A 27779-nucleotide genomic window follows, 5' to 3' on the forward strand; every position below is an offset into this window, starting at 1 on the left:
AACCCTGGTCCTACGACCATCCATCGCTACGATTCCACCGCCCTCCTCGCACTCAAACCCCGAAGGCCCAATAAGTGCCAAAAGGCCTCACCTAGCACGACCCACGGCCAGCTCTCCTGCCTCCGCTGCTGCCAGACCTTTACCACCACCCGACACTCAACGCCAGCACCAACAACACCCTCAGATGCATCCTACCCAACGTACGCTCCGTACACAAACACGCCATAGAAATCTGGATCCTTCTCGACGCTCTCTCGCCCGACATCGCCTTCTTCACAGAGACCCGGACCAACTCCGCCTCCGACATTAACACCGCCATCCCGGACGGATACGAGATCCAGAGGAAGGACCGCCCCAACCACCCAGGAGGAGGCATCGCCATCGCCCACAAAAGCTCCCTCCGCCTCACCACCTCCAGCAAAACCTTCCCCACCGCCGAACACCTGCATTTCCAGATCCAGACCAGCCCGAAGACCACTCTCCGTGGAATACTCCTCTACAGACCCCCCGGCCCCCCTTCGCCAGGACCATCACTAACTTCATCGCACCCCACGCCATCCCATCAATGAACTACATACTCATTGGAGACCTCAACTTTCACCTCGAAAATCCCAGTGACCTCAATTCCACCACCCTTCGTGACAACCTCTCCAACATCGGACTCAACCAACTCATCACCACACCGACACACAGAGCTGGGCACACCCTCGGCCCCATCTCCACTGCAGGCAACAGCGTCCACTTCAGCCACACAACGCAACCACTATGGACTGACCACTACTGCGTCCACTTCACCGTCGACAAACCCAAGACACCCAAACCAGCCCCCCGCACGCCACGAAGAAACAGGAGCAAGGTCACTGACGAACAACTGATCTCCACCCTCTCCCGAGTCTACCACACCTGGACATCCGACGCAAACACCGCAGCCAGAGGACTCGACATGTGGATCTCCAACTGCGCAGACGAACTTGCCCCGCTACGCAACCCCGGCAGACAACGCCCCAGAAAAGCCATCTGGTTCACCACCGACCTCAAAGAAGCCAGGGGCACCAGCAGACGCCTAGAAAGGAACTCCAAGACAACCGACGATTACTCCACCAACTCCAAGGAACTCTTCAGTGTCATTCAGCAATTTACCAACCCACACAGCGAAGCCACAGACATCACCCTGTCCCAAGACCTCTGCGACAAGCTGGGAACCTACTTCCACCTCAAGATCGGAACTCTCTACGACAACTTTATCGACACCACAGCCAGCCCACCACCTGCAGGCAGCTCACCATCTCCAACTGGACACCGATCACGCCTGAGGACACAGCCGAGGTCATGAAAGGCATCCACTCGGGGGCCCCCACCGACCCCTGCCCCCGCACATCTATCACAGAGCGACAGATACAATCGCACCCGAACTGCAACACACCATCAACACCACCTTCAAAACAGACACCTTCCCAGACGACTGGAAACGCGCCAAAGTCAGACCCCTGCTCAAGTAGCCCACGGCCGGCCCCACCGACCTCAAAAACTACCGGCTCATCTCGCTCCTCCCCTTCGCAGCTAAAGTGGCAGAGAAAACAGTCAACAAGGAACTGACGCGATTCATCGAAGAGCACGCCATCCTCGACCCGTCCCAATCCGGATTCCGAGCTAACCACAGCACCGAGACCGCCCTACTCGCAGCCACGGACGACATACACACTCTCCTCGACCAAGGCCACTCCGCAGCCTTCATTCTCCTCGACCTGTCTGCAGCCTTCAACACCGTCTCTCACCGCACACTGATCGCCAGACTACTCAACGTGGGCATACAAGGAACTGCCCTGGACTGGATCCGCTCGTTCCTCACCGGAAGAACCCAGAGAATCAGACTACCGCCGTTTCTCTCCGCCGCCACGGAAATCAGATCGTCTCTGAGCCCAACACTCTTCAACACTCTTCAACATCTACTTGGCCCCCCCTCGCATACATCGTCCAACAACACAGCCTTAACATCATATCCTACACCGATAACACCCAGCTCATCCTCTCCCTCACCAAAGACCCCACCACCGTGAAACTCAACTTCCAGAGAGGAATGCAAGAAGTTGCAATCTGGATGACCAACAGCTGCCTCAAACTCAACGCCGAGAAGACAGAAGTCCTCATCCTTGGAACCAACCATGGGACAACACCTTGTGGCCCACCACCTTCAGAAGCCCACCAACCCCCACAGACCACGCCAAAAACCACGGCATCGTACTTGATTCATCCCTCGCCATGAACCGTCAGATCAACGCCGTCACCTCCAGCTGCTTCAACACCCTCCGCATCCTCCGCAAGACCTTCAAATGTACTCCCCTCCCTCCCCCCCGAGTCGAGGAAAACTGCCACCCATGCACTCATCACCAGCATACTGGACTAGGGCAACACACTCTACGCCGGCATCAACAAGTCCCTACTCGGCAAACTCCAAACCATACAGAACACCGCAGCCAGACTCGTCCTCGGCATCCCCCGGTGCGAACACATCAGCCAACATCTTCAGCGACTCTACTGGCTCCCCGTGGAGAAGATAGTCATCTTCAAGATTCTCACTCACGCCTACAAATACCTACACATCAACGGACCCAAATACCTCAACGACAGAATAAACTTCCACGCACCCAAAAGAAACCTGCAATCGGCTAACCTCGCACTGGTGGAAACCCCACGCATCCACAGAGTCAGAGCAGGCGGAAGATCGTTTCTCACATTGCAGCCAAGACCTGGAATGAGCTACCTGCAGACATCAGACTCGCCCCCTCCCTGAACACCTTCAGGAAAACTCTCACGACCTGGCTGAACGGCGTTGCATGCCCCCCAGCGCCTTGAGACCCTCACGGGTGAGTAGCGCGCTAATAATTCCCTGATTGATTGATTGAGCAGCGTTTTCATCAGGTGCTCTACAAATGAGTCAGAAAGCAGGGGGTTTGGGAGGTGCATAGATACTGCCCGGCATAATGGACTCTCCATGTAATGTGCCAGTCACAATAATAAACCTAGCATGGGGGTCAGACCACGTTTTGGCATGTATATATGATACCCAGCGGTGAATTACGACTGCCACCCCATGGGAGCCTCTAGTAAACCCCACATGAAAAATTTTAATATAGCCAAAGCGAGCAAGACATAGCGCCATAGGATGGGTTTCCTGCAGTAAGAGGACATCAGCTGTGGCGCGTTTGGCTCGTCGAAGGACCGCACCTCTTTTAATTTTATCTAGTGCCCCCCGTATGTTCCAACTGACTACGTGTAGCCTACCAACAGGGACCATCACAGGGCAGAGTATCTAAGAGAAGAATGGAAATTCGGCCTCTCCCAGGGCATATAGACTATATATATATAAGCGAGTAAGACACAGTACTTTCAATAACACTTAACAAACCCAACCCCTTACCCACCCACCCCACCCAATACCTTAAAACAGCTGAAGCATCTGTTGCGGTAGGTGCCGCACCCCTGCCCCAACCGGAGCAGGGCGCAACCCCATACCAAGGGATCCCCAAGAAACTGTCCCCTAACATAGATAAAGTTCTCAGACACTGAGAAAAGAGTTATGGGGGGGAAAGGCCTCACGTAGGCCCGTGGACAGTGTCATCAGCTTAGGAAACGTTACATTTAGAGTTCTCAAACCCCATGTCATGTTGGTGATGGGTATCACCAAGTATCTGCTATCCGGGAGCCGGAGGCACTCCGTGACTTAGAGCGGCGACTCAAACGTGATCTACGGGCGGGGTTCACCTTGGGCTTAGTCGCCTTTGCGTGGTCTATCCGGATGATGATTCTGAGTCAAACCATGGTGGTGTATGTGGCCTTGGTCTCTGTCTCTCATCTGTCCAGGTGAAGACCTCTTCTGGAGTGTCAAAGAAATGAGTACGTGACTTGTAGACGATTAGCAATGGGGCTGGGAAGAGCAGTGCATACTGGCTTTTGAGGTCACGTAATCGAGCTTTAGCAGCCGTGAAGGACTGGCGGCATTGCTGCACCAGTCGCGTATAGTCTGAAAAAATTAAGATATGATGGGACTCAAATTGAAGTTTGCCAGCCAGCCTGGCCTGTGCAAGGACGGCGTCGTGGTCATGGAAGTTCAAGAGTCTGGCAATAATTGGTCGCGGCCGGTCCCCCAGTGGAGGTTTTTGCATTAAGGCGCGGTGAGCACGTACAATAATAAAGCACTGCGACAGAGCCATCTGAGGGAGCCAACTTGCTATCCACTTCGCGAGAAATTGCTCCATATTATTGCCCTTGCATCCTTCCGGAAAACCCATAAAGCGAAGATTGTTTCTTCGTGCTCTACCTTCGGCATCCTCCGCTCTAATAGCTAGCCCCTTCGTAATGGATTCCAGAGATGTCATCCGCGTTTGAAGGGACGCGACTGCATCTTCCGCGGTTGAGATGCGAGTTTCAGCCTCCTCTATCCTATCCACCGCTTTGCGGAGATCCTGACCGATGAGTAACAACATCTGACCCCAATTCTCCAATCTTAGCCTCCAGCGCCTCACGAGACTGGGTTATCCCCGCCATCAAAGCAGCATTAGCGTGGCTGGAAGGACTTTGGCTTGATGACTCCGGCGCTTGCACCCCAGGCCCCGTATATCGATCCAGGGTGCTCTGTTTCTGTAGCTTGTCTCAAGTCATTTTCAATGGCGGTGACCGTGCAATGACCAAGTGGAGAAGGATAGGGCACCGCCAGGTACATTTGTCTGCTCTCACAGCGCCAGCGGATTTCAAGAGGTAGAGAGTCAAAACCTCCGTTGTGTTCCAAAACGGCGGGAAGACAGGCGCTAAGGCAACCCGCACACAGGCCACACCAGGCCTAGCCCAACCGCTACCCTGTACAGGTACAAGACATGATCAAGGCATGGAAATATTTTTAAAGCAAACTGATATTGCTCTAGTGACTGGTGTTTGTTGCTTTTTTTGTTCTCTAGGAGTGATGTCAGTGAAGTGTAGTTGTACTAGCTTACTAGAGGTCCTGAAAGTCACTAGCTCACTCTGAACTCAGTGTAAGTAACTGTTTATGTCTGGTAATTCTGTAGTAATTCTTTTAAGGGGACAGCTTCAACCCTCATTAGTTAAGGAGAGATCTCAAAGGAACAACAAGAAGGTACAGGCATTGTATGTTGCTGCATTCTCATTACTTGTTCAATCCCTCTTTTTGGAGACCCTGCACAGTATTTGGTTGGAAATTGTTGGGTTATATCCAACCAGTTATGGCAACATAGTGAGATGATGGGACTAACATTTCATGACGCCCCTAAAGAAAATTAAGTTCCTGGCTGCGTGTGAGTGGTAAATTCACTTAATTTAAATAAGTCATAATTCATAATTTGAAAAAGCACTCACTGTATTCGGTAGGTCTGCTTTCGGACTCAGCTGCCTGGGACAGATGCACAGGTTTTTCTGGCATACGGGCCAGCTCCTCCTCCTCCGTCAGGTCAATACATTGGCTGTTGGGCATGTGGGTGCAGGAAGGATCTTGGTTCCTGACTGGTACAGAACAAAAAGCAAATAAAGTTGTAATGTACAATAGATTCAATTTTCAAAGGGAGCATTATATATAGAAAGCATAATATAATATTTGCAACAGCGTGTTTTACAGATATATCATTCCAATGCTTTTATTAAACTTGTACATTTTCTAACACAAAACCTGTGACAAAGTTAGTTGGAGATATCAGCCAAGACCACTAAGGCCATTTAGGCTTCTAATATGTGTTATAAGACAAAACCATAATGAAACGTGAATCATATGCAACAGAAGGCTTGAGGAACAAGTTACTTACCTTCGGTAACGATGTATCTGTAAGAAAAATTAGTTAGTTAGATTCCTCACCTTAGAATATCCCCAGGCGTCAGACTGGATCCGGAAGATTTTTCGTCAGCAATACCCCTTGCGCGTCGCTAGGCGTTGTCTGCGGCTCCGCGTCCGTCGTCGGCGTCGTGCGCCAGAATGACGTCGTCGTAGTACTTAGACGCCGCCCTCACGCGCTGACGTCAGTTCTTGTACATAGCTTTCCGCGCCAGGAACGCAGAGCCATGCAAAGACCGACACTGGTGCCAAAAATAAAATCTAGGGGCCTGAAAAGGATAACCTTAACCCTAGATGTCAGTTCGCAGAACGGGGAGGATGGGTGGGTCGGTGAGGAATCTAACTAACTAATGTTTCTTACAGATACATCGTTACCGAAGGTAAGTAACTTGTTCATCTGAAAGAAACACGTTAGTTAGATTCCTCACCTTAGAATAGATACCCAAGCAATACCATCCCTGGTGGTGGGTCTGCGAACCAATATCACACCAGAAAGTCCTGAAGGACAGAACGGCCAAAGAAGCCATCCCTCCGGACTTGGCTGTCAAGGCAATAATGCCTGGCAAACGTGTGTAGCGAAGCCCACGTTGCTGCCTGACAGATGTCCTGCAAAGGGACACCCCGTCCCAAAGCAGTAGTAGCCGCCGTGGCCCGAGTGGAATGGGCGCGCAGCCCAACAGGAGAGTCCTTTTTTGCCAAGGAATAACAAATTTTGATGCACAAAACGACCCACCGAGAGATGGTCCGTTTGTGCACAGCTTTCCCCTTCTTAGCACCCACGTATCCAACGAAAAGTTGGTCGTCCACCCGGAACTGCTTTGTGCAGTCCAGATAAAAGGAGAGCGCACGTTTTGGGTCCAGACGGTGGAGCCTCTCTTCCTCTTTGGAAGGATGCGGAGGCGGAAAGAAGGTGGGCAAGGTGACAGACTGCCCAAGATGAAAGGGGGTCACCACTTTCGGAAGAAAGGAGGGACGAGGCCGAAGGACAACCTTGTCCGGATGAACAGAGAGAAAAGGAGGCTTTGAGGATAAAGCCTGGAGCTCACTCCCCCGTCTAGCCGAGGTGATGGCTACCAGAAAAGCAGTCTTAAGCGTCAGCAGACGAAGAGGACAATTATGAAGAGGCTCAAAGGGAGCGCACATTAGAAATGTGAGAACAAGATTCAAGTCCCACTGAGGCATTACAAAAGGGACAGGAGGGAACGTGTGAGTAATGCCTTTTAGAAAGCGTGTAACTACAGGGGACTTGAAAAGAGAAGGCTGATCAGGAAGCCGCAAGAAGGCAGAGATGGCAGCAAGATAACCTTTCAAGGTGCCCAGGGCAGAGCCCTGCCGGGCCAAAGAAAGAAGAAAGAGCAGAACCTCAGAAAGAGGGGTGGAAAGGGGATCCACAGCCTTTGCTGTGCACCATGCCACAAATTTGTTCCACCGGCAGGCGTATACCGTCTTTCTGGAGGGACGCCTGGCTGCCAGAATGATATCACAGACTTCAGGAGGCAAGTCAAATGGCATCAACTGCCGCCGCTCAATCTCCACGCATGGAGGTGGAGGCTGGACAGGTTCGGGTGGAGGACCGACCCCTGCTGCTGCGACAGAAGATCCTCCCGAAGGGGCAGACGTATCGGAGGATCGGTCAACATACTGAGTAGCTCGGGATACCAGTACCTTCGTGTCCAATCCGGAGCCACCAAGATGACTTGGGCCCGGTCGTGCCTGATCTTCTTCAGCAATCTGGGCAGAAGTGGTATAGGCGGAAAGGCATACAACAGACCGCAACTCCACTCGTGACGAAAAGCGTCGCCGAGCGAGTGCCGCCTTGGAAATTCCAACGCGCAGAACTGCTGACATTGCGCGTTCTCTTCGGTGGCGAATAGATCTAACCAAGGCTCTCCCCACGGCTGAAAGAGACCTTGCGCCACTTCGGAGTTCAGACGCCATTCGTGATCCATCATGCACCGGCGGCTGAGTTCGTCTGCTCTGGCGTTCAGAGAGCCCGCCAGATGTTGAACCACCAGGGTGACGCCCTGGTGTTCCAGCCATGTCCAGAGGCGCAGAGCCTCCTGACAAAGGGTCCACGACCCCACCCCGCCCTGTTTGTTGCAATACCACATGGCGGTGGTGTTGTCCGTGAACACCTGCACGACACTTCCCCTGACAGAGGGAAGGAAGGCTTTCAGTGCAAGTCGGATCGCTCTCAACTCCAACAGGTTGATGTGGAGACGAGACTCCGCCGGAGACCAGAGGCCTCTGATCTCCGCCTCTCCCATATTACCACCCCATCCCAGGAGGGACGCATCCGTCACTACGACATGCTCCGGTTGGGGAAGGGAGAGGCTCCTGCCCTTGACCCAATCGCGGTCCGTGAGCCTCCACTGCAACTGCTGTGCAGTGCCCTCCGAGATCAAGACATGGTCGGACAGGTTGCAGTGATGCTGGGCCCACTGAAACTTCAGGTCCCACTGCAGAGCCCGTATGCGCCGCCTGGCGTGATGCACTAGTAGGATGCAGGAGGCCATCAGCCCCAGAAGCCGCAACACTAGCCTGACCGAAACCCAGGATAGAGGCCGAAAGATGGGAATCAGGGCCTGAATATCCCGGACCCGCTGTTCCGGTGGATAGACCCGGAACTGCGCCGAATCGAGAACCGCTCCGATGAAGAGGAGCTTCTGAGAGGGACTCAGGTGTGACTTCGGCACGTTGATGGAAAATCCCAGCAAATGCAGGAGATCCGCCATAGTCTGGAGGTGGGAGACGACTGCCTGGGGCGAGCCCGCCTTCAACAACCAGTCGTCGAGATAGGGGAAGACCGGAACCCCTGATCTGCGCAGAAGAGCTGCGACCACCGCCATCACTTTCGTATACACCCAAGGGCACTGGTGAGGCCGAAGGGGAGCACGGTAAACTGAAAGTGCTCTTGACCCACCGTGAACCGCAGGTAACGCCGGTGGGCCGGCAGGACGGGGATGTGGAAATATGCGTCCTGCAAGTCCAACGCTACCATCCAGTCTCCAGGGTCTAGGGCAGCTAGAACCTGAGCCAAAGTTAACATCTTGAACCTTTCCTTCCGGAGGAAGGCATTGACGTTCCGGAGGTCCAAGATAGGGCGTAGGCCCCCTTTGCCCTTCTTGGGAACCAGAAAGTAGTGGGAATAACAACCACAACCTACTTCTGGGCTCGGAACGCGCTCGACGGCCCCCTTTGCCAAGAGGGCCGAAACTTCCTCGTGGAGAAAATTCAAATGATCCCCCGAGATACGGTGGTGCTGCGGTGGCATGGCTGGAGGGGTCGTCTCGAAGGGGAGGGAGTAGCCCCTTCGGACGATTTGCAGCACCCACCTGTCCGATGTGATGGACCGCCAGTGGAGCAGGTGATGGTAAACTCTGCCGGCCACTGGCGTGGAATGGGCCTGAAAGCTCGGACTAGGAAGGCTTTGAGGCGGATGCTGCCGGGGTGGATGTGGGCTGACCGCGTCGTCCTCCAGAACCGCCTCGGCGGAAGCCACGACCACGACCGCGTGCAGGTTGGTTCTGCGGCTGGTGGCTAGGCGTATGTGAGGAGGCACCCCTTCCTTGGCCACGAAAGGGGCGAAAGGCGGAAGTTTGCGACCGCGGGGCCGAGAAGCCCAAGGACTTGGCCGTAGCCCGGGAGTCCTTAAAGCGATTCAGCGCACTGTCCGCTTTCTAACCAAAAAGGCGAGTGCCATCAAAGGGCATGTCCATGAGAGTGCTCTGGACATCCCCCGAAAAGGACGTGGACCGCAGCCAGGCGTGACGTCTAAGCGCCACCGTGGTAGAAATCGCCCTACCCAGCGAGTCCGTAGTGTCAAGCCCACATCGGATAGCATGTCGCGCTGCATCCCTCCCATCGGCCAGAGCCTGGGTAAGTCGTGTCTGGACCTCTTCCGGACACAGGGGCAGCACGTCCTCCACCGTATCCCACAGAGAGTGGGAATAACGGTCCAAGAGACAGGCGGCGTTCAAAGACCGCAGGCCCAAACTAAGGGAGGAGAACAGCTTTTTTCCAAACTGTTCCAGTCTCTTGGAATCCCGGTCCGGCGGAGCGGTCGGGAAGGAGGATTGGGAGGTAGAGGCCTGGATAACCAGGCTCTCGGGGGTAGGGTGTTGGGACAGAAAACTGGAGTCGCCCGGAGCAGGGCGGTGGCGCCTGGCGACGTTCCTGTCCACAGGAGGAACTGTGGAGGGCTTGGACCAGGTGCCCTGCAGAACGTCAATGAGGGCCTCATTGAATTGCAGCAGAGGCTCAGTGGAGCTTGCTGCAGACTGAAGCACCTCAGTGATGACGTTAGTCCTCACAGCCACGGCAGGTAGCTCGAGCCCAAGGGCTGCGGCCGCCTTGCGCAGCACCACAGAGAAAGCAGCACCCTCCTCCGAAGCCACAGTCGGAGGAGAGATGAATCCAGTGTCTGGAGAGGTATCCAGACCACTGGCCTCCCCCAGTTCATCTGCCCAGTCCTGGAACAGCTGAGCCTGAACGGCCATAGGATCCTCGGATCCCTCCCATTCGCCCCAATCATCCGATTCCTGGTATGCAGGAGGAAGGATCGGAGCCGGGCGATAGACATAATGTGTCTCCAGCGGCGCCGAACGCGGCGTTCATCGACGCCGTAACGGCGCCGGGCCCGGAGCGGGGCTGAACTGGGGCTCGACGCCGAGCGGAGCCGGCGTCGGAGGTGGTACCGGTGTCGACGCCGGCGGAGGAGGTGTGACGAGGTCGACCGGCGTCGGCGGGGACTCGGAAACGGGTCCCTCGGGCACTTGCGGCGTCGAGGCCGGAGCCGTCAACGGTCGCCGGGGCCGGAGCCGCCGGCAGGCAAGGTTGCCCAGTCGGGTACACGGGGCCCGAAGGCGCGCCAGCGGGCGTCGACGGCGGAGCCAGGTTCCTCATGGCCGAGAGGAAGGCACTGACTTCCGCCGGCGTCGCGTCAGTCCCAGGGACCAGCGGGTATGGGGACTTGCGCGGCGCCTGCGGCTCCGCTGGAGCCGCGGGGGTGGAACCACCCTGACCCTCGGCCGAGTCGCGCGACCGGCGAGGGGAGTCCGAACAGCGGTGTCGCCTCTTGGACTTCTTGGAGTGCTTCGACTTACCCGAAGACTTGGAGCCAGACGAACGATGATGACGTCGGCTGCGGCTCCGCGACCGATCCTTGGACCTCCTCCTGGACCGGGATCGAGAGGGCAGAGTGGCGAAGCTCGAGAAGCTTACGGGACCGCTCCCGTCTAGCCTTCGAGGTCAGGGCCTTGCAGTCCGAACACGACTCCGCGTCGTGGTCGAGGCCCAAGCAGTAAAGGCACCGGCGGTGATGGTCCGTAACCGACATCAAGCGGTTGCAGTCAGCACAGGCTTTAAAAACTAGGCATCCTACCGGCACCGGAGTCGAGACAAGATCAAAAAGGATCGAAAAAGTTAGTCAAAAAGTGACTAAAGGGGTAGCTCTCCCGGATCTGCTCTTACTGGCGCGGAAAAAAGAAGAACTGACGTCAGCGCGCGAGGGCGGCGTCTAAGTACTCCGACGACGTCATTCCGGCGCACGACGCACGTGGAGCCGCAGACGACGCCTAGCGACGCGCAAGGGGTATTGCTGACGAAAAATCTTCCGGATCCAGTCTGACGCCTGGGGATATTCTAAGGTGAGGAATGTAACTAACGTGTTTCTTTCAGATCAAAAGAACTATGTCTCACAAGTGTTTGTGGGACATGAACTATATGATGCTCTTTTTGTCTGACCCATAACAAACTACTGAAATTGTTGTTGTTTTTAACAACTTTATTTATTAAGTTTTAATCTCCAACAGGTCAGTTGTACCCAAGTCTACAAACCGATCATCAGTAAGCCTTTTCTCGAAAGGTGCAGATCTCCAGCGATTTATCAATCAAGCACATTAATCATGATGAGAGGAAATACAATGATGTACAAATCATGATAAGGAAGGCAGATACCTCCACCAGAACACCACGTGTCAACATAATAATAAAGATTTTACATCATGAATCCCCATCATTATCTGACGTGTCTGCCTGCTCACTACCATTTCCTGTTATATTAGGTAATTTGCTGCATAATTCTCTCCACATTGCGACGTCCTCCGCCAGTTAACTACTGAAAATTAACTTGTTCTGATAGATAGTTTCAGAAGACTAGCTAGTTACAAGACCAGCTTAGGAAAAAGAGAACATTCCAAATGTAACCTCTTAAGGAGTAAGTCGATAACTAAAAGCAAATAATCACATGAAACATATAGGTATTATATTCAATTAAACCATTAAATAAATATAAATATTTATGTGGCTAGCAAAAATTTAGCTTCAGTATTTGGTGTAACATCACTATGGTCAAGGTAAATACTGCATTTTGATTGGCCGGTTGAGATACACACAGGAGATTCATATCTAGTACCTGAGACAAGCCTCATTACAGGGACAACCCACATCTTAGTATTCCTTCTTCCCGTAACAGTAACATGTGAAAATCACTGAGGTCTAATAGATAAGTAGAAAGGTTCACGAGTCTCACGAATATGTCTGCAGTAAGAGACATGCTGCAGCGGAAAACAGCTTAAGAATCATTCACTTTTCTGTGTAGAAAGCTAAATGTGTAAATGAAAATGGATCTCTTTTCCACTGATGCTCAAAAGATAGGGGTAGCCAGGCAAATGTTCAGGACCTGGTAATACCATAGTAATATAGTAAAGAGGTGCTCTAAGACAAAGGTTGGCTACTATACAATCTCAACACATGAACCCCTGCATATTGGTAAACGTAATCAAAAACAAAGAGAAAGTCCTGAGCACTCAAAAAGTCAATCATCAAATTTCCAAAGTGTCAAAGGTTCAGGTATTCTTTATTCTCAGGTATTCTTATTCCATATTCATTCTGTAGTTAATGCAGCGTTGATACAAAAACAAGCAGCCAAGAACAAGCAGCCAACACGTGTTTCGTCGTATGGCGAATATGCTTATCGACTTCCTCAGGGTGACAATACTGAACCACGTAGAGTAGGTCCGTACAAAGCCAGTAATGCCAATCGTTTTTCCTGTCATGAATCTGCAATATCCAAAGGTGTGCACAACAATTTCCTAGTAAGATGATAGTGCTTATACCACTCCCAGTCTCCAAAATTTGTCCACCGATACAAATTCCTGAAATTAAGTAGTCCCCCAAAACATTCCTTTGCATATGTTTGTATCATATATTGAAGGTGTTCACAGGCTGTGAAAACCGTGTTGCCTGGGATTGTTTTTACAGGTGTAATAGGTGCCTCACTTAATTATGATATTTATATTAAAATACGTTTAATTACCTTTGAATTTAGTACTTGATAATGTGCACAGTCACAATTTTCGTAGTCTATACTTATTTATGTTTACATATGTTTAATCATTCCCTTATATTTTAACTCACAATAAAAAAGTGGTTAAAACCAGTGCACATTTATGAAGGGAGAGGCAACTGCTGGCAAAAGGCAGTGGGAGAAGTAAACAGAATTCGATGTCAGGACCGGAGGCGAGGATTATGCTCATCCTTCTTCGCTTTAATGATTAGAAGCACTTCAAAGTTGAACAAAAAAAACACTGTTCCCATGAACCATAGGGAATAGTAACACAGAACAAGAGAGAGTCAATGGATAGATAGTCCTCCTTCAATCCACCAATCACAGGGCCCATGGGAGTATGTAGTCCTCGGTCCCTCTCCATTCCGCCTCTTTCTTCGCTGCTTGCAGCCAGATAAGTGCCTTGTTTTCTTCTCTCCTCATAACTTGTTGACATTGGTGTTAATGTGCGATTTTCAGATGTTCTGTGATACTGAGGATTGTTCTCTGATGTGTTGTGGCGCGCGTGCGAGATCCGCTTATTTTACATGGGTGTGAATTTTTCCTGTCAGCGCTTGGTTGTGTTTACTTGTGCGCCGCCACTGCGTTGTCGCTACAGAGTTTTCGCCCATATTGATTGTCGTGTGTTAAGCGAGGTAACCGCCGCTCAGTTTCCCTCGCACGACAGCTGGAGCGCTCAAACTCCCTAACGGCCGTCATTCTGTGGTGCTTGGCTCGCGGCGCTCCCTCCCGCCGCCAGAGGGCGCCCGTGTGCGCGCCTCGATCGGCGTACGTCTCCTGGCATTCCGCGCATTCCTCAGCTGGAGACGCTTTGCCAAAGAGAGCCTTTGCGTGCCTGTAACGCCTGGGTGGTCTGTTTCCTGCCGTGAGGCAGCGTTTCTTTATTTCACACCCCCGTGAACGCTCGCATAACGCAAGTCTGTACCTGCCATTAGGCAGAGTTTCACTCAGCGGTTTTTCTGGGGGTCAGTACTTATTAGGCCTTGCTGCCACGCTCCAGGATGGAGTCTGTATCGGGACATTGTTAGCTGGCAGGTTTGCCCTTTATTATCACTGCACCAGGGCTGGTTGTCCCACGAGTTTATACCTTATTGTCAAGCGAGCACTGCCCGCACCTGAGTTAGGCTGACACCCAGCCCCCCTTGATATTAAGGTTACCCTCTATAGTACCCACTCACCTGTGTGTCGCTCATCTTCCTCTCAGCATGGAAGCTTACAACGATGAGCCCTACCAGCAGGATGATCAGTGGGAGGAGGACACCCTCACTGCCATTCAGCGGAATGAGGACTTTTCCGACGCTGTGGACAAATCTATACATAAGGCTGTGGAGCAGGTCATGGCGCCCTTGGAGGACCGCCTGTCTCGTAGAATAGAGCAGGCCTTTGAAAAATTGTCAAGAGCGGCGCAGGCACTTCCTCCCCCCTCGCCCAGCGCCGGCGGAAACCCTGCCGATTCTCAGCCCCCACCCGCTAAACGTCATAGAGACGCTGGGGTGGACATGGATGCGTTTGCCCGCCTTAAGCAGGCGTTTTTAGTGAGCAACCCCACTCCGATGACACCAGCACCACCGGAGGATGCCGCGGACGATGCAGATGATGAGGCGGGCCCGTCCCGTCCCTGGCGTCCGACCCGTCCAGACCCTGCTCCTGATGCGCAGAACCTTTGTGCAGATATGCTAGACCCTGACGACGTCCTACACCCCCGTTCCTCTGACTGGGCACCCTCAGAGAAAGTTGCCCAATACGTCGCCAGCAGAATCCGCCGGCCATTGGCCCCATTACAAAAATTCTCTATATGGCTGAGGAGGCTAAACTGCCGGGTTCCCTGATATCCCCTGACACCCTCTCGGTTTGGGCCCAGCGCGTGGTGGTGTTCCTCGAGAACGCCAACTGCGTGCTCTCCACGGAGAGACGCCGGGGCTTACTCATTAAAGTAGACCCTAAGCTTGGGGACTTGGCCGATTCGGAGGCGGGCTCCGTGGCCCAGGGCAGTCTCTTTGGAGAGCCCTTTAGAAGAACTGGACAGATTTGTAAATACCTTCACCTCTTTAGATAAGGCCCAGTCTTCCATCAGGAAAGTTTTCCACCCTTGGGTTTTCCGGGGGGCCGGACGAGGCAGGGGCCGCTCGTCCGGCTGGCCTAATCAGGGCAGAGGGCAAGGCTCCGACAATGGCAACTATCAAGACCAAGCCAGAATCAGAAACTTCTATCAAACCAGAGGACGTTGAGGGAAGAACAGAGGCGGCCGGGGCAGCGGGGCCTCCAACTCTTCCGGTGAGTGTTCTCCCTTCTAAAAGTGGGGGCCGTCTGGTGCATTTTTTCCGGGCCTGGACTTCTGTCACAGGGGATGCATGGGTGTTGCAAACCGTCCAGGGTCTTATATAGAGTTCCACGGGGAGCCTTCGCAACCGGTCCCTCCGCGCCCTCTCTCATTCTCGGCCGCCGACTCGGCATTGGTCGATCAGGAGGTCTCCGCCTTATTAGGCAAGGAGGCGATCGTGGAGGCGTTTCCGCACCCCAGAGGCTTCCTCAGCAACATTTTCTTGGTCGACAAGACTGATGGGATGCAGCGTCCAGTCATCAACCTGTGGGAGTTCAATGGGTGGCTGGTCTACTGCCATTTCAAGATGGAGGGCATCCATCTCCGGCGCGACCTCCTCAGGCCCGACGATTGGATGGCGCGCCTGGACCTCAAGGACGCCTATCTCACGATACCGATTTTCCCTCCTCACCGGCGATTTTTGCAGTTCCCCATGTGGGGCAAGGTGTACGAGTTAACCACCCTTCCGTTCGGTCTTTCCTCCGCCCCTTGGTGTTTTACCAAGGTTCTACGGCCTGTGATCGAACGCTTGAGGGCATCCGGTATGCATTTGATCGTATAACTGGACAACATGCTGATCATGGCTCAGTGTCCTCGGGTCTTATCGCGTCCGCTTCAGACAGCGGTCAACCTCCTTCAGAGCTTGGGCTTCATTATCAACGAAGCGAAATCCACCCTTGTTCCAGCTCAGCAGGTAGTGTTCCTGGGGTTTGTCACCGACTCAGTGGCTTCCACCCTCAGCCTTCCATCGCGGAAAATGACGAAGATCCGTCACGAGATCAGGAGGGCCCTTGCGCAGTCGCGCCTGTCCCTGCGTCAGCTGGCCCGTATAGTAGGTCTTCTATCTGCCTCCATACAGACGATCTTTCCGGGCCCTTTGCATTACAGGGCCCTACAGCGCCTCACGACCCGCCACCTTTGCAGGGGCCTCTCGTACTCTCAGAAAGTCACCCTCTCGGCCGAGTCCAGGGAGGAACTTCAGTGGTGGCTTGCCAACATGGAAGCCTGGAATGGGCGAGCGATCTTCGGTTCCGCGCCTGATATCGTTATCGAGTCTGACGCCAGCAGGTCTGGATGGGGCGCGCGGTGTGGAGGTGTCCACAGGAGCAGCAGCTCCATATCAACTGTTTGGAGCTCTTAGCGGGCTCATTCGCGATCAGGTACTGGACCAAGGACTCTGTCCGATCCTGCGTCCTTCTCAAGATGGACAACATATCAGCGGTCCGTTACATCAACCATCTGGGGGGTACCCGCTCGCGAGCCCTTTACGACCTGGCGGCGAATTTCTGGCAGTACTGCCTAGACCATCACGTCTCGGTCACGGCGGAGTATCTCCCGGGTCAGGACAACCGGGTGGCGGATTTCACTCCAGGCATTTGCAAGACGTAAGCCTATGGAAGCTCCACCCGGGTGTCTTCGCGGACCTCCAGTCCATCTGGGGTCCGTTTTCAGTGGACTTGTTCGCATCCCGCTTGGATTTCCAGCTGCCCCGGTTCTTCAGCTGGAGGCCGGACCCCCTGGCGGCAAGCACAGATGCGTTCCTACAGGACTGGAGGAAGGAGCCGAGTTACGCCTTTCCCCCGTTCACCATGCTGACGAGGGTTTCGGCCCAGGTTCGTCGCCAGGGAGCGGACTTTGTGCTGATATGGCCAATTTGGAGGTCTCAAGCTTGGTTTCCAGTTCTTCTGGAACTTTTTTGGGATTTTCCAATCCCACTTCCCCGCTTCCCGACTCTTCTCCTCGATCCCGACGGAGCTCCGCATCGGCTCATTGCACAGAGGTCCCTTGTCCTGATGGTGTGGCGGATTACCGGGGACGATAGGCAGTCCCAGGCCTTTTGGGAGCGGCTGAGAAGTTCATGTCCAAGGCCTGGGCCGATAGTACGATCAAATGGTACCGTTCCACTTGGAGACAATGGGTTCGTTGGTGTGTGCGACGGGGTCTCAATCCCGTGTCGGGAGATGTGACTTCCATCCACAACTTTTTGGCTACCTTGGCAGAAGACGGTCTAGCTTATAGAACCAATAATACCTTTCGGTCAGCCATCTCAGCCGGCCATTCCATGGTGGATGGCTCCCCGGTGGGCAAGCACCCTTTGGTTCGTGGTCTCCTTCGGGGCATTCGGCTTTCTTTGCCCCGCCGGAACAGCGTTATTCCCAGCTATGGGATGTCAATCAGGTCCTGAACCTGTTTCTGTCATGACAACCAAACCGGTTTCTGTCCAGGAAGGAACTTTCGGCCAAACTGGCCATGCTCCTTTGTCTCATATCTTGTAGGCGGGTTTCGGACGTCTGGGCCCTGGATGTCTCAGGCAGGATTGTCTCCCCTTCTGGGGTTACCTTCACTGTCCGGAGGCGGACGAAGTGCGGTACAACTTCCATATCGTACCCTACCTTTCCGGACTGTCCCAAGCTCTGCATAGTGTCTTGCCTCAAGGCTCACGAGGAGATGTCGGAGGAATTCCGCCCCCCGGGGGAGCGACAGTTGCTCATCGTGCTCAAGAAACCCCACAAAGCAGTCTCCTCCCCCACAATAGCCCTTTGGGTGCGGTGGGTGATGCAGGAGGCAGGAATCAATCTCCGGGCTTTTGGTGCCCATTCTACCAGAGGGGCCATGGCCTCTTAAACGTTTACCCTGGGAGCTCGCCTGGAAGACATTCTCAATGCGGCTGATTAGTCTTCGGATTCCACCTTTAAACGGTTTTATTTCAAACCGGTGCTGGATATGGCACATTTGGTGGTGAGCAAGCTTTAAATGAGCATAATCCTCGCCTCCGGTCCTGACATAGAATGAAAAATTTCCTAGCTAATGTAACGGAAAGTTTCAATTCTATTAAGGACTCGGAGGCGAGGATTATCCCACTCAGGGTACCAGTTCCGTGGTTACCTTTCCCGCCCTCGTACTGGGGCAGTAACTGGTTTTCAGTCTGTTAAGTTTTCTTGTGTGCCAATTGGTTATGTTACGGTGCCTTCCTTCCCTGTAGGGTTTTAAACCTAAGCCACCGCTCTCGCTTATGCTGTGCTTTACTTCTGCAGGTGACTCTGGCAAACAGGATTCGTGAGGATCAGGGATTGCTGGCTTAGAGCAACGAAAGAGGAGGAATGGAGAGGGACAGAGGACTACATACTCCCAGGGGCCCTGGATTGGTGGATTGAAGGAGGACTATCTATCCATAGACTCTCTATTGTTCTGTGTTACTATTCCCTATGGTTCATGAGAACAGTGTTTTTTTTGTTTAACTTTGAAGTGTTGCTAATCATTAAAGCGAAGAAAGATGAGCCTAATCCTCGCCTCCGAGTCCTTAATAGAATTGAAACTTTCCGTTACGTTAGCTAGGAAATTTTTCATTGTTCCTTCAGGGCAAGAAAGTCTTAAGATTTCAAAGTGCTTTTTAACACCTGGAAATCAAATCCGATCGTATATGACAAATAAATATCCAAACAACAACTCATTTTTAAGGCCTCACATTCTTTATTATATAGGAATATCAGTCTGTCCATTGTAAATAGGAGATCTGGGTGCAAATAGCTAACTGCGACTTCTAAAACTTTCTGTCCTCATGAATTAAAATGGAAGTTTAAAAAAATGTATTTAGAAATATGTCGCTATTTTAAAATTAAGGAGGAATTAGCCAACAAAAAGTGATGGCAGTACGGGGAAACAGATGTGGAGTCTCAGACATTAACTTTCTTTGGCCCTTTAAAATATATTGGGCCATAAATGACTAAAAACATATACTGTCCATCACATTACATGTTTTGAACCCACTGAGCTCATATCTGCAAAAGCTCCTCAATGCTCATTCACGTCAGTCTGCTCGATACAAACATTTTTACATTTAACAATCCCTATTCCAGCAACATGGCATCGAAGGGTGTCTCAGTTTTGTCATAGCTACAGAATGATAGCATGCAAGTTGTACATTACAACTAATTGGTGAAGCTCGAGTAGAACACAAGGAAATCAACTTCACAGACCGCAGCTGGTGGAAATTCATGTTTCACTCAGCATGCCATACCTTTTTATCTCAAAAGAATGAGGAAGGTATTTGAGAATTTATAGAAAATTAAGAAGGAATGTTAGCACCTTAGCTGTTTTTTAGAACTCAGTGGTAAACTGGAGAAGGATACTGGGAAATCAATAGATGGACTACTACTTCTTTTGGCAGTACATGTTTTGCTAAGTGTGGCAGACATTATTCTCATCAGGATGATATTTGTTAACTTAAAAGGTGTCTTCCTTTAAGCTTTGGACCACTAACCATACCTTTCATGAGAAACACATAAGAGAAAACAATTTCCTCTCTCACAGATGGCTCATTAAATCATAGCAGATGATCAGCGTTCTCAGAGGATGAAATCACCTTACAAGTGACCACAATTACTTTGGCACCACCAATAAATAATTTATATTATGACTAAAATCTTTCATCGCCCATTCTCTATGGTCAAAACCACACATCCATTACAATGCATTTCAATAAGACATAAATGGTAGAAACTTTTATACAAAATTAAATTCAGCAGGTGCGCTTCATGTAACCTTCCACCTAATAGTACCATGGAAAACACACCATTAAACAACTAACTTAATGAATTTACCCAAATTGTAAGAATCTGATTTACAATAACAATACCAATATTATCCAAGGGGGAGTGCACTACAAAGTTGTTGTCGACATGGTGTTGATGAGCCATCTGATTCTACCCCAGTAAATAAATACCTGAGTGTTCCCCCGATATTATTGCCTAATTCTTTCACTGCAAAGTCCTGAACACATGCAGCACATATATATCATCATCACTACAAAGCTAAATCACAGTATGTAGAGAACTGTGACAAAGTAAACATTCCAATGGTTTATTCTGAAACCAAAGAGATACCACTAAGGTTTTGTAATTCCCGACTGTCCAGATTCAGTTGCCAAACGAATCTCTGGATAAGAATAAATGCAACAGAAGCCGGATGAGAACAAAGCATTGGCACCATTTAGTATTAGACATTCATGAAAAGTGCCAAGAGTAGAAATGAGATCAGCATACTGAAAACCAACAACAATATGAAAAAATCATTTGTTTCTAACTAAAAACAGGAATCTATATTGGAACATTTGGAAATCAACAGAAGTAGTTGCCAAAGGAGGTTAATAGTTTATGATAAAATGTATTTATCAAAAATATAAATATAAAATTTCAGATGCTAAAATTACAAATTATCATACTGTTAAGCAATTCTCTGAAAAGACAGGGAACAGCAATATGAAGGCCTTCAAAATGACTACAGATTTTCACATCGAATATATCTCGAAATTCATGTATAAGATAAAGATAATCCCAAAATGTTTGCATATAAGGTGCTAGGAGGAAGAGTAAAAAGCTGTTTTCATATGAGGAAGATGCACTAAGTAAGATACTTGCAGGCAGATGTACAAAGGGTTTTAGCGTGCACAAACCCCCTGATTCGGACAATCAGAGGCTTTGCAAACGCTAAAACACTTTTACTTATGTGCTAAAGCATCTAGCGATACAGAAAATATTTTCCGACTGGCTAAATATGTTTAGAAATGGATACTTATCTGGTATCTGGAAGGTGTTATAGGCATCTCTTCCAAATACCGAATGGGTGGTATAAGTATCAATGTTTTTCGACCGAAATTCGGTTGCAAAACATTGATATTTTACTGATCCCCCAAGTCTAGGTGGTAAACCATTCGCAAGAGGGAAGTGTTCCTCTTGGGACCCCTCCCCCTTTGTGAATGTACAATAAATATTTGTTTAATAGAAGCGTCCTAATAAAATGAAAAGAAAAAAATTACTTTTCTTTTTTTAACGCAGACCTGTTTCCTTTGAGGAAAACTGGCTACATTTAAAATTTGAAAAAAGTTTGCTTTAATAATAAAAAATCACAGGAATGGTTTGCTGACCCCAGCAGGCCACTTATCTCTGTGATAGCTGTGAATCATAGTGGGTTGCAATTTGCAACCTACCTCATTAATATTCATGAGGTAGGTAGGTATTGCGACCCACTATGATTTGGTATTTTTCCTCTTTGTGCTCCACCATTGTGCACCATTGCTCTCTTTGTGTACCATCCTGCTGTGTGCACCATCTACTTGCCCACCTCTCACTGTGGCTATCGCTTTACATGTCCCCACTGTGTGCAATCTCTCTCCCTTGTCTTTCTTTATGCATCAGCTCTTGTGTACGGTCTGTCTTCTTCGCCTATTCTCGCTTACTCCTCAGCTATTGTTGTTAAATTTTGTTTATTGGCATTTTTATAAAAACACATACAGCTCACATTATCAAATCAGGACATCGAAATTGTAGCATAGTTCTAAGCGTGTGAGCAATCGAGCAAAAAACAAAATACCACCAGAAAAAGAAAAGAAACAACAAAATATTGCTCCTTCGCTCTTGATGCAGACAACTTCAGGGTGCGCCAGCTACCATCTATTAGCTTAAATAATTCTGCACAGTGGAAAGGGAATCAGGGGCAAGAGGATAGATCGTGAGGAGAGGAGGCATTATTACTTTCATGTCACAATCTGGATAGCTCCTTGACAATTCCACAGTAAATGAAGACTAAGACACGGAGGTAACACATAGATAATTTACTCAGAATCACCATTACATCTCTACTTAGCCAAAGGGCTTAGTAGTCGCCCAATCAACCGTTCTGTAATGATGGACCAGGATCAATTTAATTAATCAGATTATAAAAGGAAGTAACAAAGTGTAATTCACAAGTAATATCACGCCATGATTAAGCATGGAATATTACCCGGAAGAGAAACAAGGAGGTTATAACTTATTGTTCTTCGAGGCGGGATTTTACTGCACAAATATTCTCATAGGTGTTTTAAATACAAGTGTGTATGTTTGTGTTATTTTTTATGTATACATAAAAAGAACGATAAAAGAGGAGCACAGTACTGCTAATAATGGTCAATATAATAACAGTATGTATGAAGCCTGAACTAATGCCTGGCTCTCCGAAAAACTCATAAACAAAGTACTAAAGATTTCTAGTTGTAATGGGTTTGGCATGAGCGTGCTTTATGATACAGCTAAAAAACATATAAACGATACACACTCTTTTCAACTCGCTAACCAGACAACACTAACTATAAAATTTTTTTAAAGACTCTGGGGGATGGGGTCCCCAGGTTCTAATAGGTCTTGGGGAGGGGGCTGCATGCCCTCCTCCCCTGTTTAATTGTATTAAGCGTGGAACCATATTGATTATAGACTTGGTTGTGCACCCATTACATCAAAAACAATTAAAGTACCTGCATCGTCTTTCTTCTCATGATTGCATTACCACATGTTCCCCGGGGGATATATGTATTTTACAAACATTAGTATATTATGTATAAAACATGCATAAAAAAATGAAAATTAATAAAATAAACTGAAAAACTTAAATACATTCAAATAATTAATCCAATAAATGCATCCAAATCATTAATCCGTTGACATTGAAATTGATTGGTACCATGCAAGATGCATTTCTGAAACAAGCTACTGTCATTGTGGCAAAATTATGCGCCCTGCATTGAGTTGAAAGAAGAAGAAGTTAAGAAGAAGACCAGATCATTACGGTCATAAATACTTTGGTATGACAAAATTTGGCTCAAAGTGAGCAAGCATAATCAGTTACCCATATACACGAACAATCACTCATTAAATTGATGGGTTTATAAATCCATGACCACCACTCAGGTAAAACTTTAAATTGTCAACAATAATTGCATAATATCTGTACTGTGTCACACTTGAGCCTCAGTGAGCAGAGCTAATACTTCTGACATGGGATTATAGGGGCCCCTGTACCAACAGACCTCTCATAGTGGTACTTGGACTACATTGAACCACTCTCATATCTGGTTCACATGTTTCATGGAGATCACATCCCCTCGCAAGAAAACAAATTTAATTCCTGTGACATCTTGCCTCCTTAATGTCAAGACAAGAAAAACCTAAACAAAACATTTCAGTCACAATCTCCTCAATGATGGTACAACCCTGCACGAGCATTAAAAAACCCACTTACTAAGGGGTTTGGAAGCTCTGTGACTTTTTATAAAAATGAATACAATTCCTCTTTGGTATTCAAACAGTTTGGAAATTTGGTATCAAGTTTAGAATGTACCTGCTCTCAAGTTGTCCTAAGTTTCGCTTCCGATTACAACCCCTGCGATATCTTGGGGCTGCTTCAATGAAGCAATATGAAAGACATTTGATGTATTTATTGTGCAAATCATTCATATGCCGGGCCATGGGAAAGGACCAAATGTTATTCTTCACTGCCCTGAGGTGGAGGAGGATTATCTTGTGTACCTGCAAAATCATACTGCAGCCCACAGTCACAAGTTGATACATAAATAGATAACTCTATTCTGCAGTTGAAGGAGCCTCTTGATGGGTTTATCTGTGAAGGGTGTGCTGTACTGAACTGTGTTGACCCCAAGTGCACAACCCTGACATTTATGTAAATCACTGGATTGCTAAAGCCAGTTACCTTGTTTTATGGTTTCAGGGATGGTTCTTACCAGAGCGCCCCTCATGGAAAACACTCTCCAAAAAGTGATGAGGGGAGATTTCGGGATAGTTGATCCTAGAACTGAGTCCCCTCTTACTAGGTGCCAGTACTTTCTCAAGATATTTCTTAACTGACTTTCCTGTTTGCTATATGTTGTGATCAGTCTGATAACAGATTTGTCATCTTTCTGTTGCCTACAAGGGAAAATAAAATATTCCCTGCCTTTCAACTCCACTTTCAGTGCAGTTTTTAAAAGTGATTCCATGGAGTGTCCCCGCTGCAAAAATCTACCCACCATCTCATGCTTGCCAACATTTCAATCATCCATGAAGCTTCAATTCCTCCTCAATCTCAGTATCTCATTGTAGGGGATGCTGCATTTCACATGGTGTGGGTGAAAGTAGTAGAGAGAGTAGAAGAGAGTAGTAGAGAGTGAGTAGTAGAGAGTGAGTAGTAGAGAGTGAGTAGTAGAGAGTGGGTAGTAGAGAGTGGGTAGTAGAGAGTGGGTAGTAGAGAGCGGGTAGTAGAGAGTAGTAGAGATCGGGTAGTAGAGAGTGAGTAGTAGAGAGAGTCGTAGAGCGTGACTAGTAGAGTGTGAGTAGTAGAGTGAGTAGTAGAGAGTAGTAGAGAGTGAGTAGGAGAGTGAGTGGTAGGGACAGTAGTAGAGAGTGAGTATTAGAGCGTGAGTAGTAGAGTAGTAGAGAGTGAGTAGTAGAGAGTGAGTGGTAGAGAGTGAGTAGTAGAGAGCAAGTAGTAGTGAGTGAGTAGTGGAGAGTGAATAGTAGAGAGTGAGTAGTAGAGAGAGAGTAGTAGAGTAGTAGTAGAGAGGGAGTAGTAGAGAGTGAGTAGTAGAGAGTGAGTGGTAGAGAGTAGTAGAGTGAGTAGTAGCGAGTGAGCAGTAGAGAGTGAGCAGTTAAATTTAAAAAGTAACACAATGAGGGGGTTCATTTTGCCATAGAAATTATGATTAGTGCTGAAAAAAGAAAAATGAGGGCACATTTTGAGTGACTTCTCAAATCCTTTTCTATTTCATTAAAAAATTCTGACATGCAGACTGGAACATGCACTTTCAATACCAGCAGCAGACTTCCCCGGTGAGCAGTAGCTTTACTACAGTGATCTAATAAGCAACTAGAGTGCTAACATTCCGAATTAATGGCAAATGTGTGACACATCTGAATGCCTTCTTGATGGAATCAAAGTAAAAAACTGAAAGTATTTCCTACTGAGGAGACTGTAGTAAATGAGGAAATTAGCAAAATTCATAACAAATAAGTCTCCCAAGATGGCCACCAGAGAAAAAAGAGCCCAAATGTAGCACAAATATCACCCAGATGTAGCCCAAGTACAGCCCAATGACAGAATGTCCCAGAGTGTTCTAAAGAACAACTAGAGCGCTAACAGTCTTACTTATAACAAAAGTATGGCACACCTGAAGCCATCGTGATTGGAATAAGGTGGTAACACTTAAAACATTTAATTTGCAAAAGGAACAAAATGAGGGGGTTCATTTCGCCATAGAAATTATGATTAGTGCTGCAGAAAGAAAAATTAGGGCACATTTTGACTTCTCAAATTCTCTTCTATTTCATTAAAAATTCTGACATGCAGACTGAAACATGCACTTTAAATACCAGCAGCAGACTTCCCTGGTGAGCAGTAGCTTTACTACAGTGATCTAATGAGCAACTAGAGTGCTAACATTCAGAATTTATGGCAAATGTGTGAAACATCTGAATGCCTTCATGATGGAACCAAAGTAAACAAGCATTGAAAATGCAATAGGTCTCACCCTCGTTTAAGTTAAAGCAATTCTGTTTGTAATTAGGTGGCTTTTTAGCTTTGCTTGTATTAGTGTTTTTCAAACTTTCATGTACATAACATGCATATGTATGCATATATGTATATGTATGCATGCATTTATATTTGTATTTATATAGATATGCAGATTATATATATGTTTATATATGTATGTATATATACACATACATATACATATACTACATGAGTAGTAGAGACTGAGTAATAGAGAGTAGTAGAAAGTGAGTAGTAAAGAGTGAGTAGTAGAGAGTGAGTAGTAAAGAGAGTAGTAGAGAGAGTGTAGTAGAGAGTAGCCAGTCAGTGTCAGTCAGTCAGTCAGTCAGTGTCAGTCAATCAGTGTCAGTCAATCAGTGTCAGTCAGTGTCAGTCAATCAGTGTCAGTCAGTGTCAGTCAGTGTCAATCAGTCAGTGTCAGTGTCAGCTAGAGCAGCTCTGCTGACCTGGTTTTTAGGCTACAGAGCAGTTCTGCTGATCTGGTTCTCTGGCTCTAAAGCAGCTCTGCTGACCCGGTTCTATGGCTCTAAAGCAGTTCTGCTGACATGGTTCAATGGCTCTAAAGCAGTTCTGCTGACATGGTTCTCTGGCTCTAGAGCAGCTCTGCTGACCGGGTTCTCACCCTCTAAAGCAGCTCTACTGACCTGGTTTCTTTGGCTCTACAGCAGCTCTGCTGACCTGGTTCTCTGGCTCTAGAGCAGCTCTGCTGACCTGGTTCTCTGGCTCTAAAGCAGCTCCGCTGACCTGGTTCTCTGGCTCTAGAGCAGCTCCGCTGACCTGGTTCTCTGGCTCTAGAGCAGCTCTGCTGACCTGGTTCTCTGGTTCTAAAGCAGCTCTGCTGACCTGGTTCTCTGGCTCTAAAGCAGCTCTGCTGGCCTGGTTCTCTGGCTCTAAAGCAGCTCTGCTGACCTGGTTCTCTCCCTCTAAAGCAGCTCTGATGACCTGGTTTCTCTGGCTCTACAGCAGCTCTGCTGACCTGGTTCTCTGGCTCTAGAGCAGCTCTGCTGACCTAGTACTTAGGCTCTAGAGCAGCTCTGCTGACCTGGTTCTCTGGCTCTACAACAGGTCTGCTGACCTGGTTCTCTGGCTCTAAAGCAGCTCTGCTGACCCGGTTCTATGGCTCTAAAGCAGTTCAGCTGACCTGGTTCTCTGGCTCTAGAGCAGCTCTGCTGACCTGGTCCCTTGGCTCTAAAGCAGCTCTGCTGACCTGGTTCTCTCCCATCTAAAGCAGCTCTGCTGATCTGGTTCTCTCGCTCTAAAGCAGCTCTGCTGATCTGGTTCTCTCGCTCTAAAGCAGCTCTACTGACCTGGTTTCTCTGGCTCTACAGCAGCTCTGCGGACCTGGTTCTCTGGCTCTAGAGCAGCTCTGCTGACCTAGTTCTATGGCTCTAAAGCAGCTCTGCTGACCTGGTTCTCTGGCTCTAGAGCAGCTCTGCTGACCTGGTTCTCTGGCTCTAAAGCAGCTCTGCTGACCTGGTTCTCTCCCTCTAATGCAGCTCTGCTGACCTGGTTCTCTGCCTCTAGAGCAGCTCTGCTGACCTGGTTCTCTGGCTCTAAAGCAGCTCTGCTGACCTGGTTCTCTGGCTCTAAAGCAGCTCTGCTGACCTGGTTCTATGGCTCTAAAGCAGCTCTGCTGACCTGGTTCTCTGACTCTAGAGCAGCTCTGCTGACCTGGTTCTCTGGCTCAAAAGCAGCTCTGCCGACCTGGTTCTCTCCCTCTAAAGAGCTCTGTTGACCTGGTTCTCTGGCTCTAAAGCAGTTCTGCTGACCTGGTTCTCTGCCTCTAGAGCAGCTCTGCTGACCTGGTTCTCTGGCTCTAAAGCAGCTCTGCTGACCTGGTTCTCTGGCTCTAGAGCAGCTCTGCTGACCTGGTTCTCTGGCTCTAAAGCAGTTCTGCTGACCTGGTTCTCTCCCTCTAAAGC

At 49.1% G+C, this 27779-nt stretch overlaps 1 protein-coding gene across 17 annotated transcripts in view; it reads right to left on the minus strand.

Annotated features, from left to right (window-relative positions):
- The window catches only part of LOC146796177 (uncharacterized), a 1057178-nt gene that overhangs the window by 128132 nt on the left and 901267 nt on the right, over nt 1–27779 (minus strand). For all 17 annotated transcript variants that reach the window (XM_085628582.1, XM_085628595.1, XM_085628592.1 and 14 more), the window contains one exon: nt 5368–5511. In XM_085628582.1, the coding sequence (XP_085484708.1) occupies nt 5368–5511 (144 nt within the window). The remainder of the gene's footprint in view (nt 1–5367; nt 5512–27779) is intronic.

Source organism: Triturus cristatus, chromosome 10 (assembly GCF_964204655.1).
Source record: "Triturus cristatus chromosome 10, aTriCri1.1, whole genome shotgun sequence".
Lineage (NCBI taxonomy): Eukaryota > Metazoa > Chordata > Amphibia > Caudata > Salamandridae > Triturus > Triturus cristatus.